A 14,580-nucleotide genomic window follows, 5' to 3' on the forward strand; every position below is an offset into this window, starting at 1 on the left:
TGGAAGTATTTCAGATTGCATGTGAAAACCCCACACTGTACCCCAGAAGTGCATTAATGTACATAGTTACCATTCAATAAAAAAAAAAAAGGATCTTTATATTCTTTATATTAAGCAAAATTTTCTTTTCATATATATCCTGTGTTGACTCTTCTTTAAAATGGGAAATCCCACAGTAATATCTGAATTTGCTCTACAGTGCATGGCAAAGGGCTGGCACATGTATTTGATTATTCTGATTTTTATTATGTACCATCTCAGGAAACATTGCACTGGAGACTATTGTTTGTTCCTTTGGACTTTACATGTGTTTTTTCCCTTAAAAAATATCTCAGTGTTTGACCTGAGTTTCTCTCCATTTTCGGGGTTCGGCTGCCCGTGTTTTCTTCTTCTCTTGCCTATGCTGCCAGCTTGTCCCCAGCAGTCAGCTGCTGGAATATCCGAACACTGGGAAGCCCCAGCTGCGTATTCTGCTCACCGCAGCAACCTGGACAGCCCGCTGGCTGTGTGTCAAGCTGCTGACCCTTCGTTTTACAGTTACCCTTAATCCACTTTCCAAAAGCATTCCCATGAAATTTCTGAAGTTAACTTGTGACCTGTACAAACACATCAAAAACCCAGAAGGAAGCTTTTCCTAATGCTGGTATTCTCCCCCTTCTTTTGGTCTTTATTTCCATATTTGGTCTTTATTTCCATATCTTATATTTGCAATAAAATTGCCAAACCAAAAATTGTCTCAGCAGACGGCATACACGAAGCTTTCCCACTAGACTGCAATTCTCTGTGACCCTGAACAGAAGCATACCCCAGAGACCTCAGTGATTTAGCTATTAAATTTGTGGGACCCTTTTGTGGACCTCCCTGATCTCTAGCCTGAAAAACAAAGGTGAGAAACAAGTTCCATATAAAATATTTAAAGGACAAACTGAATTCATGACAATAATTGAGAAGCCTCAGAGAAATCTTGACTATCTTCTATTAGCAGCTTTCAAGAATCTATGCTTTAAATAGTATTGTGTCTATAACTTCATGTCCTGGTGTGAAAATACACTCATGCCCCTGCTTTATAGCTTATTGTGTGCATAGCAGATAATCAATTTCTATTTTGTATTTGATCTGCCTCCAAATTAAATAATTTTTGGTTCTTTTATGATTTCTATGCATCTATGATTCATTATCTCCCTTAAATTAGAATACTAAGTATCAAACATTTTGTTAGAAGATACCGTACTAAAACTTAAACCTTTCCTAATTCCTGTACCTAAAGCCAAATTTAAGCAGAGTTTTTTTTAATAAGGCAGGGTTCCTTTTTTTGGAATAAAGCTAAACTATGTAGAGAAAAATTCACCTTGCTTGGCGTAATAGGATAGCATCTTTTTATATTCATGTGGTGAGAATTATTTTAGACTCTCTTCTATCCAATTATTTTCTGTTAAAAAGAACAAACTTCAAGGAATGTTGTTTAAAGAAAATTTTGTATGTGTTTCATGCATGCTGATTTCAGCTGCTGAAATGTTGGCCACTGGGGCCTGATGCTTTAATTACATACGTTCAAAATAGTAAAAGACAGTTAAAAAGTGTGCGACTCCTGGTTAGATGAAGACGATTGCTTATTGTTATGTACAATCAAGAGGAAAAGTTGAAAGGGAGATCTAGAAAAGAAATTGGTAGTGCTCTGTCTCATAAAGCAAAATGATGATTCCATTGTAAGGGAGGCGATCTTACAAATTATCATAGTTTAAAATATATGGTTCCCCTCACCAATGCAGACTGTGCTGATGCTGACAATGAATGGTTTTCCACGAGAGATTTGTAAGGCTGAACAGGTAGCTTGCAGATCTTTAGGAAGATTTGAAACAAGCCTGTGGAAGTTCGTAGTACTGGTAGGGGTAGGGTGATGAATGTTGGGGTAAGACTCATTCCAATGCATAGGAATTAGGCTTCCTAGAAATCTCATTACTAGTTAAGGACAGAGTTAGAAGAATGATTTTCAGAAAAAATGTGGGCGTGAAAGGAATAAAACAACATTACAAACTATAGACATCCAAAAGGCAAAGACTTCTCTGCAATGGGTTTAACTTCTCAGGGGAATTTCTGTTATACCATCAACAAAACCAATACTGAAGTGTATATTTTACAGAATTCTCCTTACCCCACCTATTGAAACATCTAGTATATCTTCATAAGCCATGGGAGGTGCATTGTAAAGAAAAAAGGAAAAGAAACAGGAAGGGGGGATGTGACCTGTTTCACTAGAAGGCAGAGCCTTGGTGGCTGGACTGTCAAACTCCCCTCCAGGCCCAGACGTGTCCAAATGGAGCTCCCAATTCCTGTACTAGGTATATACCCAGAAGATCAAAAATTACTTTACAACAAAGACATTTGCACTAGAATGTTTATTGCAGCCCAATTCAGAATTGCCAAGTCATGGAAGCAGCCCAAATGCCATTAACTTATGAATGGATTAACAAATTGTGGTATATGTATACCATGGAATACTATGCAGACACAAAAAAGATGGAGACTTACAATTCTGGGCTTGGAGAAGACAAGTAAAAATATATATCAGAGATGTTATAGGAAAAATAAATAAATATATTTATATATTGTCAATGGAAAAGAAGGCATATTCTGTAAAATAATTTAAAGAAGTATATTCTGAGCCAAATTTGAGGACCATGATCCAAAACCACTATCCCAGAAGTCTTGAGCAAGTGGACTCACTGTGGTGGTGGTGGGGTGTCACAGTTTGGTTCTACACATTTCAGGGAGCCAGCAATTACACGTAAAGTCATGAATCAGTATGTGGAAGGCATACATTGGTTTGGCCCCTAAAGGGTTTAAAGATTCTTCAATTGACAATTGGCTGAAAGAGTTAGGCTTTGTCTAATGACCAGGAGTCAGACAAAAGGAATGCTTGAATTAAGATAAGAGCCTGTTAATTAGGGACAAACTACTGGACATATGTCCAGACTCAAGTGGTTTATTGTGTATATAGAGGACTTGCAGGTAGGTCTTGCATAGCCTTAGCCCTAGTAACGAGTCACAGAAGACATTTGTAAGGAGGACAGGGGACAGAATGAAGCATGTCTTATCTCCTTTTTCAAGGCTAGCAACTCAGTTTTAGGAGATCTCCTTGGCCAAGAGGGGTCCAGTCAGTCAGCCACTGGGGGAGGGTGACTTAAGATGTTATTTTAGACAGTACCTGTGGCTCAAAGGAGTAGGGCGCCAGCTCCATATATGAGAGGTGGTGGGTTCAAACCCAGCCCCAGCCAAAATGGCAAAAAAAAAAGAGTTTAGCACATGGTGGTGTCATCAGAAATTGTGACCATCACAGACCCCTCTCACACAGTTTTCATAATCATTTTGTTACTGAAACCTCAGCCCTTGTTCTTAAGGCTGCATCAGAAAAGAACAAGTGGGTTTTGGGAAGAAAAGGCAAATGTATTGATTTGATGGCAAAAGGGAAAAATGTGAGACTGTTCGTCTCAAAATATGATTTTTGTTTTTCTGAATAGAACATACAGCTTTTATAGGGGAGACCCTATTGTTCTTCAGCTACAGTTAATGCTTCTAATCTTCCCATCTCTGCAGAGGACAAAGTCCTGAATAACCTACCCACCTGAAGATCCCCTCCTCTCCCTGACACACACACACAACACACTTCTGCTGACCAGGGGCTGCTTCTGTAGCATAAGGAACAGAAAACACTCCCTTGCCACTCACAACCTCTCCCCATGGCAGGGATACAGATTTCAGTTTCCAAAAAGAGTGGGGGAAGATTTGAAGAGACAGAAAACATCAGGCCCTTTCCTCTGTTATGATTTTAAGCAACTTTATCCTAACAGTTCAGTTCCAGGATCTCTATTGCTGCCAGCTAAGTCACTGTGGAGATTAGTCTAGTTGTCAGTGCCCCCATAGTGCCATCTGCTGTTCAACATTGGGTATTTCACCTTTATCTCAATCTCATGGTCAGGATCTCAAAATCAATAGTACTAGAAATAGAAATCATTGCCCTACTTTTCTCTTCCGGCAGAATATCAGGTGATTACCTTCTACTCCTCTCCCAAACAAGGTAGAGCCCTGGCATGGAGCCAGTTCCTTTAATATGTAGACCCACCAGCACTGAGGATATCTGAGCTAAAGTCAAGGAACAGGGAAAAACACTCAGCACAACCTCAGATAGTAGCACATGGAGCTGAGTGTATAAATGGCATCCAATGAGCTCTACTGCTGGAATTATGACCTAGGAATTGGGAGAATGTAGCTAGAGAAGGTTTTAGTTCCTCCCACATGTATCAAGGTCTGAGACCCCAAACCTTGGTCTGTTAATTGGAAAAAATGTGTGTATTTTGCACCTTAAGGATAACACGGAGAGTCATTATTGGACCCTAAGAACTGTGAAATAAAAAATCAAAGTAAGGTTAGGTGACTATGTGCATATACAATTAATTCCACTTGATTTAACATGTATGTAGCAACTTGGATGCCTCAGATAGAGGGTAATAATGTAAGTCTCTGTGCGAAGTAGCTCACAGCAGAGTGTTTATGTCAATGTCGGCTAGGGAGGGTTATATCAACCATTTTTTTATTTTAAGTTCAACTATAATTATGCCCTAGACACAGTGACATAAATCAAGAGGAAACCACTGTAGTTAGGCTGGATTAGGGAGATATTCCCAGAACAGAAAGAAGATAACCGAGTTGTGTGGGTAAGAATGAGAATGACAGAAAGTTGTCTCTTTTTTGAGAGTCTAGCATAGGCTTAATAGTGTGTAAGATAACTTGTGCCAATTATCTCATTTAATTCTTACCACAGCCAGCCCAGAAGTCTATGGATTATCATGCCCATTTTACAGATGATGAAACTAAGACTGTAGATTAAGACTGTACATGAAAACAGCACACTGTACCCCATGATTGCATTAATGTACACAGTTATGCCATAAGAAATTTAAAAAAAAGAAATAGGCAATATGAATAGATCTATAAAAAATAAAGATATCGAATTAGTAATCAAAAAACTTATCACAAATCAAAGCCCAGACCCACATGGCTTCACCACTAAATTCTAAAATAAAATTAAAGAGGAATTAATGTCAATTTGTTAAAGACTTACTTAATACCAAAAAATAAATATATCACAATAAAGAAAGAAAATAACTACATGTTAATATTTCTTATGAACATGGATACAAAAATCTTCAACAAAATCTGCAAAGTAAATCCATCAACATATAAAAAGACTTATATACCATGACCAAGGGGAGATTTAGCTCAGGTTTGCAAGTTTGATAAACTCAAAAATCAGTTACTATAACACACCATATCAAAAAACAAACAAAAGTCCCCACAAAAACCACATGATCATCTCAATAGACACAGAAAAATCGTTTTACAAAATACACACTCTGTTACGATAAAAATATTTAGCAAACTAGGAATGACAGGCAATTCGACATGACCAATGGCATCTATGAAAAATCCACAGAGCAAATTTCACAAATAATGGTGAAAGATTAAGTGCTTTACCCATAGGTGAAGAACAAGATAAGACCTTGTCTCTAAGAATAGCTGGGCGTTGTGGTGAGCACCTGTAGTCCCAGCTACTTGGGAGGCTGACGCAAGAGGATTGCTTGAACCCAAGAGTTTGAGGTTGCTGTGAGCTGTGACGCCACAGACACTACTGAGGGTGCCAAAGTGAGACTCTGTCTCAAGAAAACAAAAAGTATGGCTTATAAACCTAAATGAAAGAACTAAACTACAAAACTCTTAGATTAAAAGATGGGTAAGTCTTTATAATGTCAGATTTGGCCATGTTTTCTTACATGACAGCAAAAGCACCAGCAATAAAAGAAAGCACAGATAAATTGGACACCATGAAAATGTTTAACTTTTGTGCATAAAAAGCATTATCAAGAACATAAAGTGATAGCTCACAACATGAGAGAAAATATTTGCAAATCATTTATTTACTCAGTGTCTGGTATCTGAGAACGTGTAAAGAATTCTTGCAACACAACAATGAGAAGACAAAATACTAATTACAAAGCAGACAAAGAACTTAAATAGATTTATTTTCCAAAGAGACACACAAATGGCCAACCAAAAAAAAAAAAAATGCTTCACATGTTGGCTATCTCTTTATAAACTTTGTTGTGAATATTTTGTAAATAAAATTACATTTAACTACGATTTCCCATTTTCCCTAGGTAAGGCAAGTTTATGGGAGACATTGGGGAGAACTTGTATTCAAAATATGATCACAACTATATACATCTCATATATACATATATAGACACACCTATAAACATAGATATAGATAATATAGAGATGAAAAGATTCTAAACAAGAAGCAGGGAATCCTTGTTCCAATTTAGTCTCTAATGAAAGAGGAAGAAAAAAATCACCAAAATTTTAATAGTGGCTGTCTTTTAGTTATGAGATTACTAAGTTGTTTCTGTTCACTTTACTTTTTTGCAGTCTCCTGGTTTTCTTCAAAGGTATTTACATTAGAAAAAATTGTTATCTTTGGAAATCCACCAATTCTGGAATTCAAATTCAGTCCTTAACTGCATGAATGGAAACCTGTAATTCTTCCTATAGAAATCATTGTCATAAAGAAAGAATATACTTAATTGAGAGTAGAGGCTATTGCTAATTTATCTTGGTAAATAAAGGTATCTTGGTTTCTAAAATACAAGAGAATTTCTATTTCTAAAATAGGTCATCCATCAAAATACAGACTAAAAATTATAAAAACGGAGCAAATTTGATGAACTATAGATTTTTACTTTTTTGTAAATTAAAAAGCATTCCATATAAATTGAAAAGAAGTACTTAAATTTATTTATGTTGCCATCTTGACAAGACAGAGGAAGCATTAACCCCAAATGAAGACCCTTGGGGTCACATCCTAGCTCGGCAACTTTTTAACTCTGTGACACTGTAGAAATGTCTTAGCTGCTCAGGACCTTAATTCCTTCCTCAGTAAATTGGATAAATACTGTTATCGACTTTGTATGTTTCATATGACAATTACATATGTCCATATTTATAAAGTGCAAAGAATAGCGTCTGTCCACAGAATAGGCATTCTAAAAGAGTTAAATAAAAAAAATTATATAAGCATACAGTCATAAATCATAACAGAATCTATTCATTCTGACCTATGTACCCTAGACCTCATTTAGTAATCCCAGCAAATCTAAGAGACTAATTGCCCACAGATAAATACAAGACAAAGTTGCAAAGAGGGGTCTCGACATAAAGCTTACTCTCCCCCATCCCGCGCTCCTTGACTCAGAGCTTTTCTTAGCGCCAACTTTACATCTTTGTTTCTCAAGCTATAGATCAAAGGATTCAGGGAAGGGGTGACGATATTGTTCAGCACCGGAACCGCAGAATCCAGCCAAGGGCTGGAGGCAGGTCGGAGATAAACGAGGACCACCGGTCCATAGAACAGCAGGATGGACGTCAGGTGGGCGCTGCAGGTGGAGAAGGCGCGGCGCCGGCCCTCTGGGGAGCTGATTTTCAGGACAGAGATAACAATGCGAGTATAAGACGCGAGGACAAGGAGAAAACACACGAGCGCCACCACGCCTACATTGACGAAACTCACCGTCTGGGCTTGGGAGGTGTCCGCGCAGGCCAGGGGCAACACCACTGGAATATCACAGAAAAAATTATCCACCTCATTGGGGCCACAGTAGGGTAACTTAAAGACCAGGCATGTGAGGACGCACGCGTGCAGACAGCTCCCCAGCCACGTGCCCAGCATCATGACAGAGCACACCCGATGGCTCATGATGACAGTGTATCGCAAAGGGTGGCAGATGGCCGCAAAGCGGTCGTAGGCCATCGCCGTGTACAAGAAACACTCGGTGCAACCCAAGAAATGGTAGAAGAAGATCTGGGAGGCACAGCCCCGGTAAGAGATGGTCCTGCTTCCTCCCGTTAGGGAAAGCATCATTTTGGGGGAGCTCACTGAAGGAAAAAATATGTCAAACACTGACAAGTTTCCCAAGAAGAAATACATGGGAGTGTGGAGGGTGGAGGAGGCGAGGACGGCCAGGAGAATGAGCAGATTCCCCATCAGAGTGAGCAGGTAGAAGGCCAGGAAGAAGACAAAGGTCACATTTTCCAGCCCTTGGGTCTGAGGGATTCCCAGCAGGAGGAACTCGGTTAGTGAAGTGCGATTCCCCATCTCCATGGCTGGTTAGTCACAGAAGATCACAGCCTGGCTCCACTGAGATGAGTCCCCTCCTCCCACAAATCTAATATCTTTGTAGAACTCGCTGGAAACGGATAGTTACTAAACACCGCAAGGAACTTCTAAACAGGAGTCAGTCCAATTCTGTTACTATCGTGGGACATTCATTTGGGAGTCACATTTTTCATCTTTTTCCTCAAAAGGAAGAGATGACACTAGAGGAGGTATAGAAGAAATACCTATACCAATAGAATCAAACTTTAAGACCGAAAATTTCTGAGTTTAAATGCTAACTCTGCTGCCTGCTCTGTGACTTTAGGTAACTAAAAATAATTCCAAATCTCTTCTGAACCTGCATAAACAGTGTAAGACTATCTTAGGACCCTTATGAAGATCAATATATTTCCTGGTATATATCTGCTCCTATCCATCTTTTTTTTTTTTTTTTTTTTTTCAGTTTTGGGCCAGGGCGGGGTTTGAACCCACCACCTCCAGTATATGGGGCCGGAGCCCCACTCCTTTGAGCCACAGGCACTGCCCTCCATCTTTGTTAAAAATAAATTATTACAGATACTACTATGCTGGTTTTAATAAGACTTCATTCCACATTATTTCTATAGGTTGACTTGGAGCTGTTCTCGAATTATCTACTCATGTGACTGATTCACAAAGCTACTTTTTCCTTCAGCTGGGACAACTAAAAAGCGGGAATTTTCGGCTTGGCACCTGTGGCTCAAGTGGCTAAGGCGCCAGCCACGTACACCCAAGGTGGCGGGTTCGAATCCAGCCAGGGCCCGCCAAGCAACAATGATGGCTGCAACCAAAAAATAGCCAGGAGTTGTGGCGGGTGCCTGTGGTCCCAGCTACTTGGGAGGCGGAGGCAGGAGACTCGCTTGAGCCCAGGAGTTGGAGGTTGCTGTGAGCTGAAATGCCATGGCACTTTACTTAGGGGGACAGCTTGAGGCTCCTGTCTCAAAAAAAAAAAAAAAGTGGGAATTTTCTAGTATCACAAAATTAAACAAAATGGAAGAGGTGATATTTGATGTAGGAAAAAGAAAGAGATAATTCCCAACATTAAAACAGACATCTTCTTTTAACATAGAGTTCAGAGTCCAATAGCAATTTGGTCTGCAGCATGATTGCCCATATGCAATCACTATTAAGGGTTTTTTTGCAGTTTTCGTCCAGGGCTGGGTTTGAACCTGCCACCTCTGGCATATGGGGCCGGCGCCTTACTCCTTTGAGCCACAGGCACCGCCCTACCATTAGGTTTTTATGTTAAGCTTCATTCATCAGGGAATGTCTTAAGAAAATACCACAGGGTCAACTAAGTCAGTATTAGCCCAAACTCAGAGCCTATCCCCACATTCTTCCCATCTTCCTCTAGTGAGTGTAACCCATTGGAAGGGGAGGAGAGCAAAGCATTTTAGAGAGAAAACTTACTTGCCGACTGAACGGAGATATGGCAGAGTGGGGCTGAAAACCAAGCCCCACACCCACCCTGCCTATGTCCTCTGCCTCTAAAGGCTGTGGAACATCAGAGGCCAGAAAAGCTGAACATTCCTTTTTCTCAGATTTAGCTGCTCAAGCCTGAAATTCTAGACCCAGCAGGGTCTCTCTGGCCCCTGAGTGAAGGAGCAGCAGTCAGCCCCTCAACAGAGATACATGTCCTTAGTTCCCTCTGGGATCTTGTCCCCTGGTGGGCACCAGGGGACTACGGAACTCAGGGAGCAATTAGACTGGAGACATTCTTCCCTTCCCTCCTTCCTTGTTTCCCCCGCTGCCTCTACCTCATTACTTCTTAGACCAAAGTATAATTATATAGCGGGGTTTAGTTAGATTCAGTTTTTCAAGCTCTTTGATTAACAAAAACTCTTGGGTATCCTTTTCCTTTAGTAGAGAACCACTGGGTGCTATAGCTCAATGGATAGCACACTGGCCCTCATACCAGAGGTAGTGGGTTCAAACCTCCCCTGGGCCAGATTAGAGAAGCACCCCTTGGGATTGCCCAGGGATCCTGTGCTTGGAGGATCCGAGTTTGAAGAAAGAGCTGGTGATGAGGAGAGTACCCCCTTTAAAGAAAAGAGGTTACAGTCTCATCTGATTGGTTAAAACAGAACAAGACACACCTGCAACTGTTTTTCCCTACCGTTAGGTTTTTAATCCCCCTTATCATTTCCACAACTGATTACATTCATGTCTTATTCATTTCCTGAAAACTCCTCTTTTTATATTCCTTTCAGACTGCTGCTGAAGTTTTAGTGTCTTTTAATTACTGAAATTTGCTGACTACTGTGTAAAGAATGGACGGAGATGGATGAAGTAGGTCTGTGAGCACATTATTTTACCCGCTGTCCAATGATGCAAGCACAGGGGCGTAGCGAAAATGATAACTACCAGGCGGCACCTGTGGCTCAAAGGAGTAGGGCGCCGGCCCCATATACCAGAAGTGGTGGGTTCAAATCCAGCCCCGGGCAAAAACTGCAAAAAAAAAGATAGCTCCCTTTGAGATAATGTAGAAAGCACGGAAATTATCACTATCCTGAGGTCTAAGTAATTTTAACAGCGTTCTTATAATCATGGCCCTTCTTCATGATAGAAGGAATACAGAAAAGACTCCTAGTGCCAACGATTTGAAGTAGTAATTACTGATTACTGGGAATAACTCTCTCTCTTTCTTCTTTTTTCAAACTAGACTGTGCCAAGTCCCTTGCATCAACCCTATGAGTTAAATGTTATTGTCTTTTAAAGACAAAAGTGGGGCTCACATAGTTCCAATAATTGCCAAAGTTTACTGCTAAAGCCAATCACAGAGCTTGAATTTGAACTTCAACTTGCACTTAAAACTTAGGTCCAGTAGAACAAATACTTCAATTATGAAAGTAAATATCCTGAGTAGCTAGACGTTCCTGCTCATTTTTTTTTGTTCTCTAGCTTTGTATAAGATCAAATCAATACAAAAGTTTAATTTTTTATAGCTAGCAACGATTTCTATATCCTTAAATAGCTTTATTGAGATATATTGTACGTGCCATAACTATTACTCATTGTAAGTGTACAATTCAATGAATATATATAGAAAAAGAATGTGTATTTACAGAATTTAAAGATATCATCATAATCTAATTTTAGAACATTTTCTTCACACTAAAAAGAAATTTTATGTCCATTTACAATCATTCCCATTCCCACACCCAGCCTTAGGCCATCACGAACCTACTTTCTTTCTGTACATATTATCTTTTTTGAACATTTCTTTTAAGTGGAATAGTAAAACATGTGTTAATTTTGATATGGGTTCTCTCACAGAGTATAATTTTTTTGAAATTAATTCCTGGTGTTGCATGTACTAGTTGTTGTTTTGGGTTTTTTTTTTTTTTTTTTTTTTTTTTGCAGTTTTTGACCAGGGCTGGGTTTGAACCCGCCACCTCTGGCATATGGGGCTGGTGCCCTACTCTTTGGAGCCACAGGCACCACCCACATGTACTAGTATTTTTTTCCTTTATAGCAGCTAATAGTTTTCCATTGTGTGGCTTGTTTCTATTTCTTGGACCACAGGCTAAGATTCTAAATTCATTGAAAAAAAAAAAAAAAAGATTCTAAATTCATTCCTGGTGCCTGTAGGCCTCTACAAGATTATTGGTGTAAACTTAGAAACATTTTGCAGATCTCAAAATCATCATCTAAGTCAAAAACGAATTATGTGGAATTGTGTCACATATCAAATAGCTTAGTGTATGAATGTGGGGAACAATGCATGACCTTGACTTTGATTATCCAGTTTCAGCCTGTCATCTCAATTTCGTCCTTCTACATCACTATGACAAACAGTATTAAATTAGTGAAAAATCAGCCCAGTGCTGAAATAATTTATAATTAATGTGTCCCAATCTGCTCCTTTTAAACTATCCTTATCATCAATTGAGTATTTTACATTGTATCTCAGAATTAATTCTTCAAGCAGTTTCTATATCTCATAATTACTCTTCCTATGACTCATTAAAACACACAAGACACGCACAGAAATTAGGAAGGAATACAAGCAAACACGAGCTTCCAAAGACACCATTCATTTCAACTTCCCAGAACCGTTTCTTTTGGTAAAATCTTACGAGTCACTAAAGTAGCAAGCAAGTAACATGCCAGATTCAAATCATATCAATCTTTGATCGATTGTCTCTAAACTTTGCGAATCATTCATTCATTTACATGGAACAAGCATCAACCCTAGAAATTCTATAGTTGTCAGCCAGCCCGATGAATCAGTTCCTTGGGACCATTCACTCTCAAAATACATATGATTTACATAGACATTTATGAATATATCATTTATATACATATTTGATATCAATATATGAATTTTACAAAGAGCAATCAAAGACCATATTTGCTAGAACACGTTAGTATATTAGTATATAACAAACAGGAAAATGTGTTCGCTTACTCCAAATAGTATCAATGTACATTCAAAACAAAATACTCTCTTAAGAGGCTGCTTAGTGAGTGTAAAGTTAAAGCAGTAAATGGATGATTGTAACTCGGTGTTTTCCTGCTACCATAGTTGACACACTTTTCTTTTCTGTATCAGTAAGTCTGTGAATCGGCCAAAATATCCCTGTCAGTTGATATTTCCTCTCCCGTGGGCATTAGAGATGCACTACTCACGTGTCCAAAGTCTACTTTCTTTGTGTTTTCAACAGCTTTATCAAAGTGTAACTTATAGGTCGTAAAATTCACTTGTTCTAAGTGTCAAACTTAATGATTTTTAGTACATTTATAAACATTGCCAAAATTCAGAACATTTCTATTACCTCCACAATTTCTGGGAGGCCATTTTTAATTAATTCTCACTCCTCCTACCTTTAGAAAGGCACTAATTTGTTTATCATCTCCATCAATTTGTCTTTCCTAGGTATTTCATATAAAGGGAATGATAAAATGCATTGCCTTTCGAATCTGGTTTCTTTCAATAAGCATAATTTGAGTTCCATCTGTGCTGTAACGTGTGAAAAATGGTTTGTCCTTTTTCATTGCTGGATATCTCATGGTATGACGATACCACATTTAGTTTATCCTTTCACCAGATAATGGACATCGGAGGTGTTCCCAGCTTTTATAATATTACGAATGATGCTCCTATGAACGTTGACATATAAATATTTGCATTGATCCACTTTTTTGGTCTGTTACCAGAGATTGTAAATTCTTTTTTTTTTGAGACCGATCAAACTATCACAATATCTTCTTTCTGATATCAGGGATAAACCTCATCAAATCAAGCTGTGTGGTAGAATGACTTCTGAAGACATCTAATCTCACCACTTACATATTTTGTTTTAATATGTAACTGTTTCCCAGAGTGTTCTTTCCTTGGTCTATTGGGTCAGCCTAATACAACATTTCATATATACAGTGCCCAGAGATGGGTATATCTAATATCTAGCTTGAAACCACAAAAATGTATTAGAAATAAAAATGGTTCACTTTGAAATGGTAGTTATCACTGTATTAATAATACATGGGTCTTCCCTACTCTTCTTTTCTCAGGCTGCAACTCATGGGTGCCTGAAAGCCTAGCTTACTTGGTCACAGTGGAGCTACCATGCTAATCAGGTGGTTTAGAAACAAATGAGCCGGATACAGCCTTAGCAGAATTCTTGGCTGGACTTAGGGGAGTCAGTTTTCAGGGAAACTGAATTCACTGCATTCACTGAGGAAAAGATTAAGAAGTCTAGTTAGCCATATAACCAAACCACATTCTTTAATTTAGTAATTATATAACTTAGTTATCAGTAATTAAGTTGCTATTTTAATGTAGTCTGATACCTTTATTATTTTTTTTTTTTTCAGTTTTTGTCCGGGGCTGGGTTTGAACCCACCACCTCCCGTATATGGGGCCGCTGAGCTACCGGCACCGCCCTGACACCTTTATTTTTTAATCTCAATTATTTCTGGACTCAGCTGCAGTTACATATTTAAAAATGTGTTTTTTTAATTGATCTCTTCAAACATCAATAAATAGGTGGTAATCCACAGGTTCACACATAAAGAATGGATCAAGGGGAGGTGCCTGTGGCTCAAGAAGTAGGGCGCCAGACCTATATACTGAAGGTGGTGGGTTCAAACCCAGCCCAGCCAAAAAAAATCCCCCCCACTAAAAAAAGAATGGATCAAGTTTTGCGCCAATCAGGATAAAAGTCAGTGAGCATAAATGAGGGATTTGTGAAGAGCTGACCACATATTCACGTGAGTCAGTCTGTTAACGGTGAGTTGACTGTGTAATACTGAATAAGGGCAGACACAAATTTTGAAATGATTAAATGATGGAGAGATGGAAGGAAGGGAGGGAGGGAGGGAGGGAGGACTGG

At 39.0% G+C, this 14,580-nt stretch overlaps 2 protein-coding genes across 2 annotated transcripts in view; one reads left to right on the forward strand and one right to left on the reverse strand.

Annotated features, from left to right (window-relative positions):
• LOC100952648 (putative olfactory receptor 10D4) overlaps window positions 1–638 on the forward strand; it is a 10,441-nt gene extending 9,803 nt beyond the window's left edge. The window contains exon 3 of the mRNA XM_003796895.2: window positions 411–638. Coding sequence (XP_003796943.2) covers window positions 411–638 — 228 coding nt within the window. The remainder of the gene's footprint in view (window positions 1–410) is intronic.
• A 6,635-nt stretch (window positions 639–7,273) lies between these two features.
• On the reverse strand, window positions 7,274–8,212 carry LOC100952964 (putative olfactory receptor 10D4). Its single transcript, XM_003796896.1, has one exon. The coding sequence runs from the start codon at window positions 8,210–8,212 to the stop codon at window positions 7,274–7,276; it is 939 nt and encodes a 312-aa protein (XP_003796944.1).
• Window positions 8,213–14,580: the final 6,368 nt, after the last annotated feature.

The sequence above is a fragment of the Otolemur garnettii genome, unplaced genomic scaffold (assembly GCF_000181295.1).
Source record: "Otolemur garnettii isolate 467f Iridium unplaced genomic scaffold, OtoGar3 scaffold00108, whole genome shotgun sequence".
In the NCBI taxonomy this organism is placed as follows: Eukaryota; Metazoa; Chordata; class Mammalia; order Primates; family Galagidae; genus Otolemur; species Otolemur garnettii.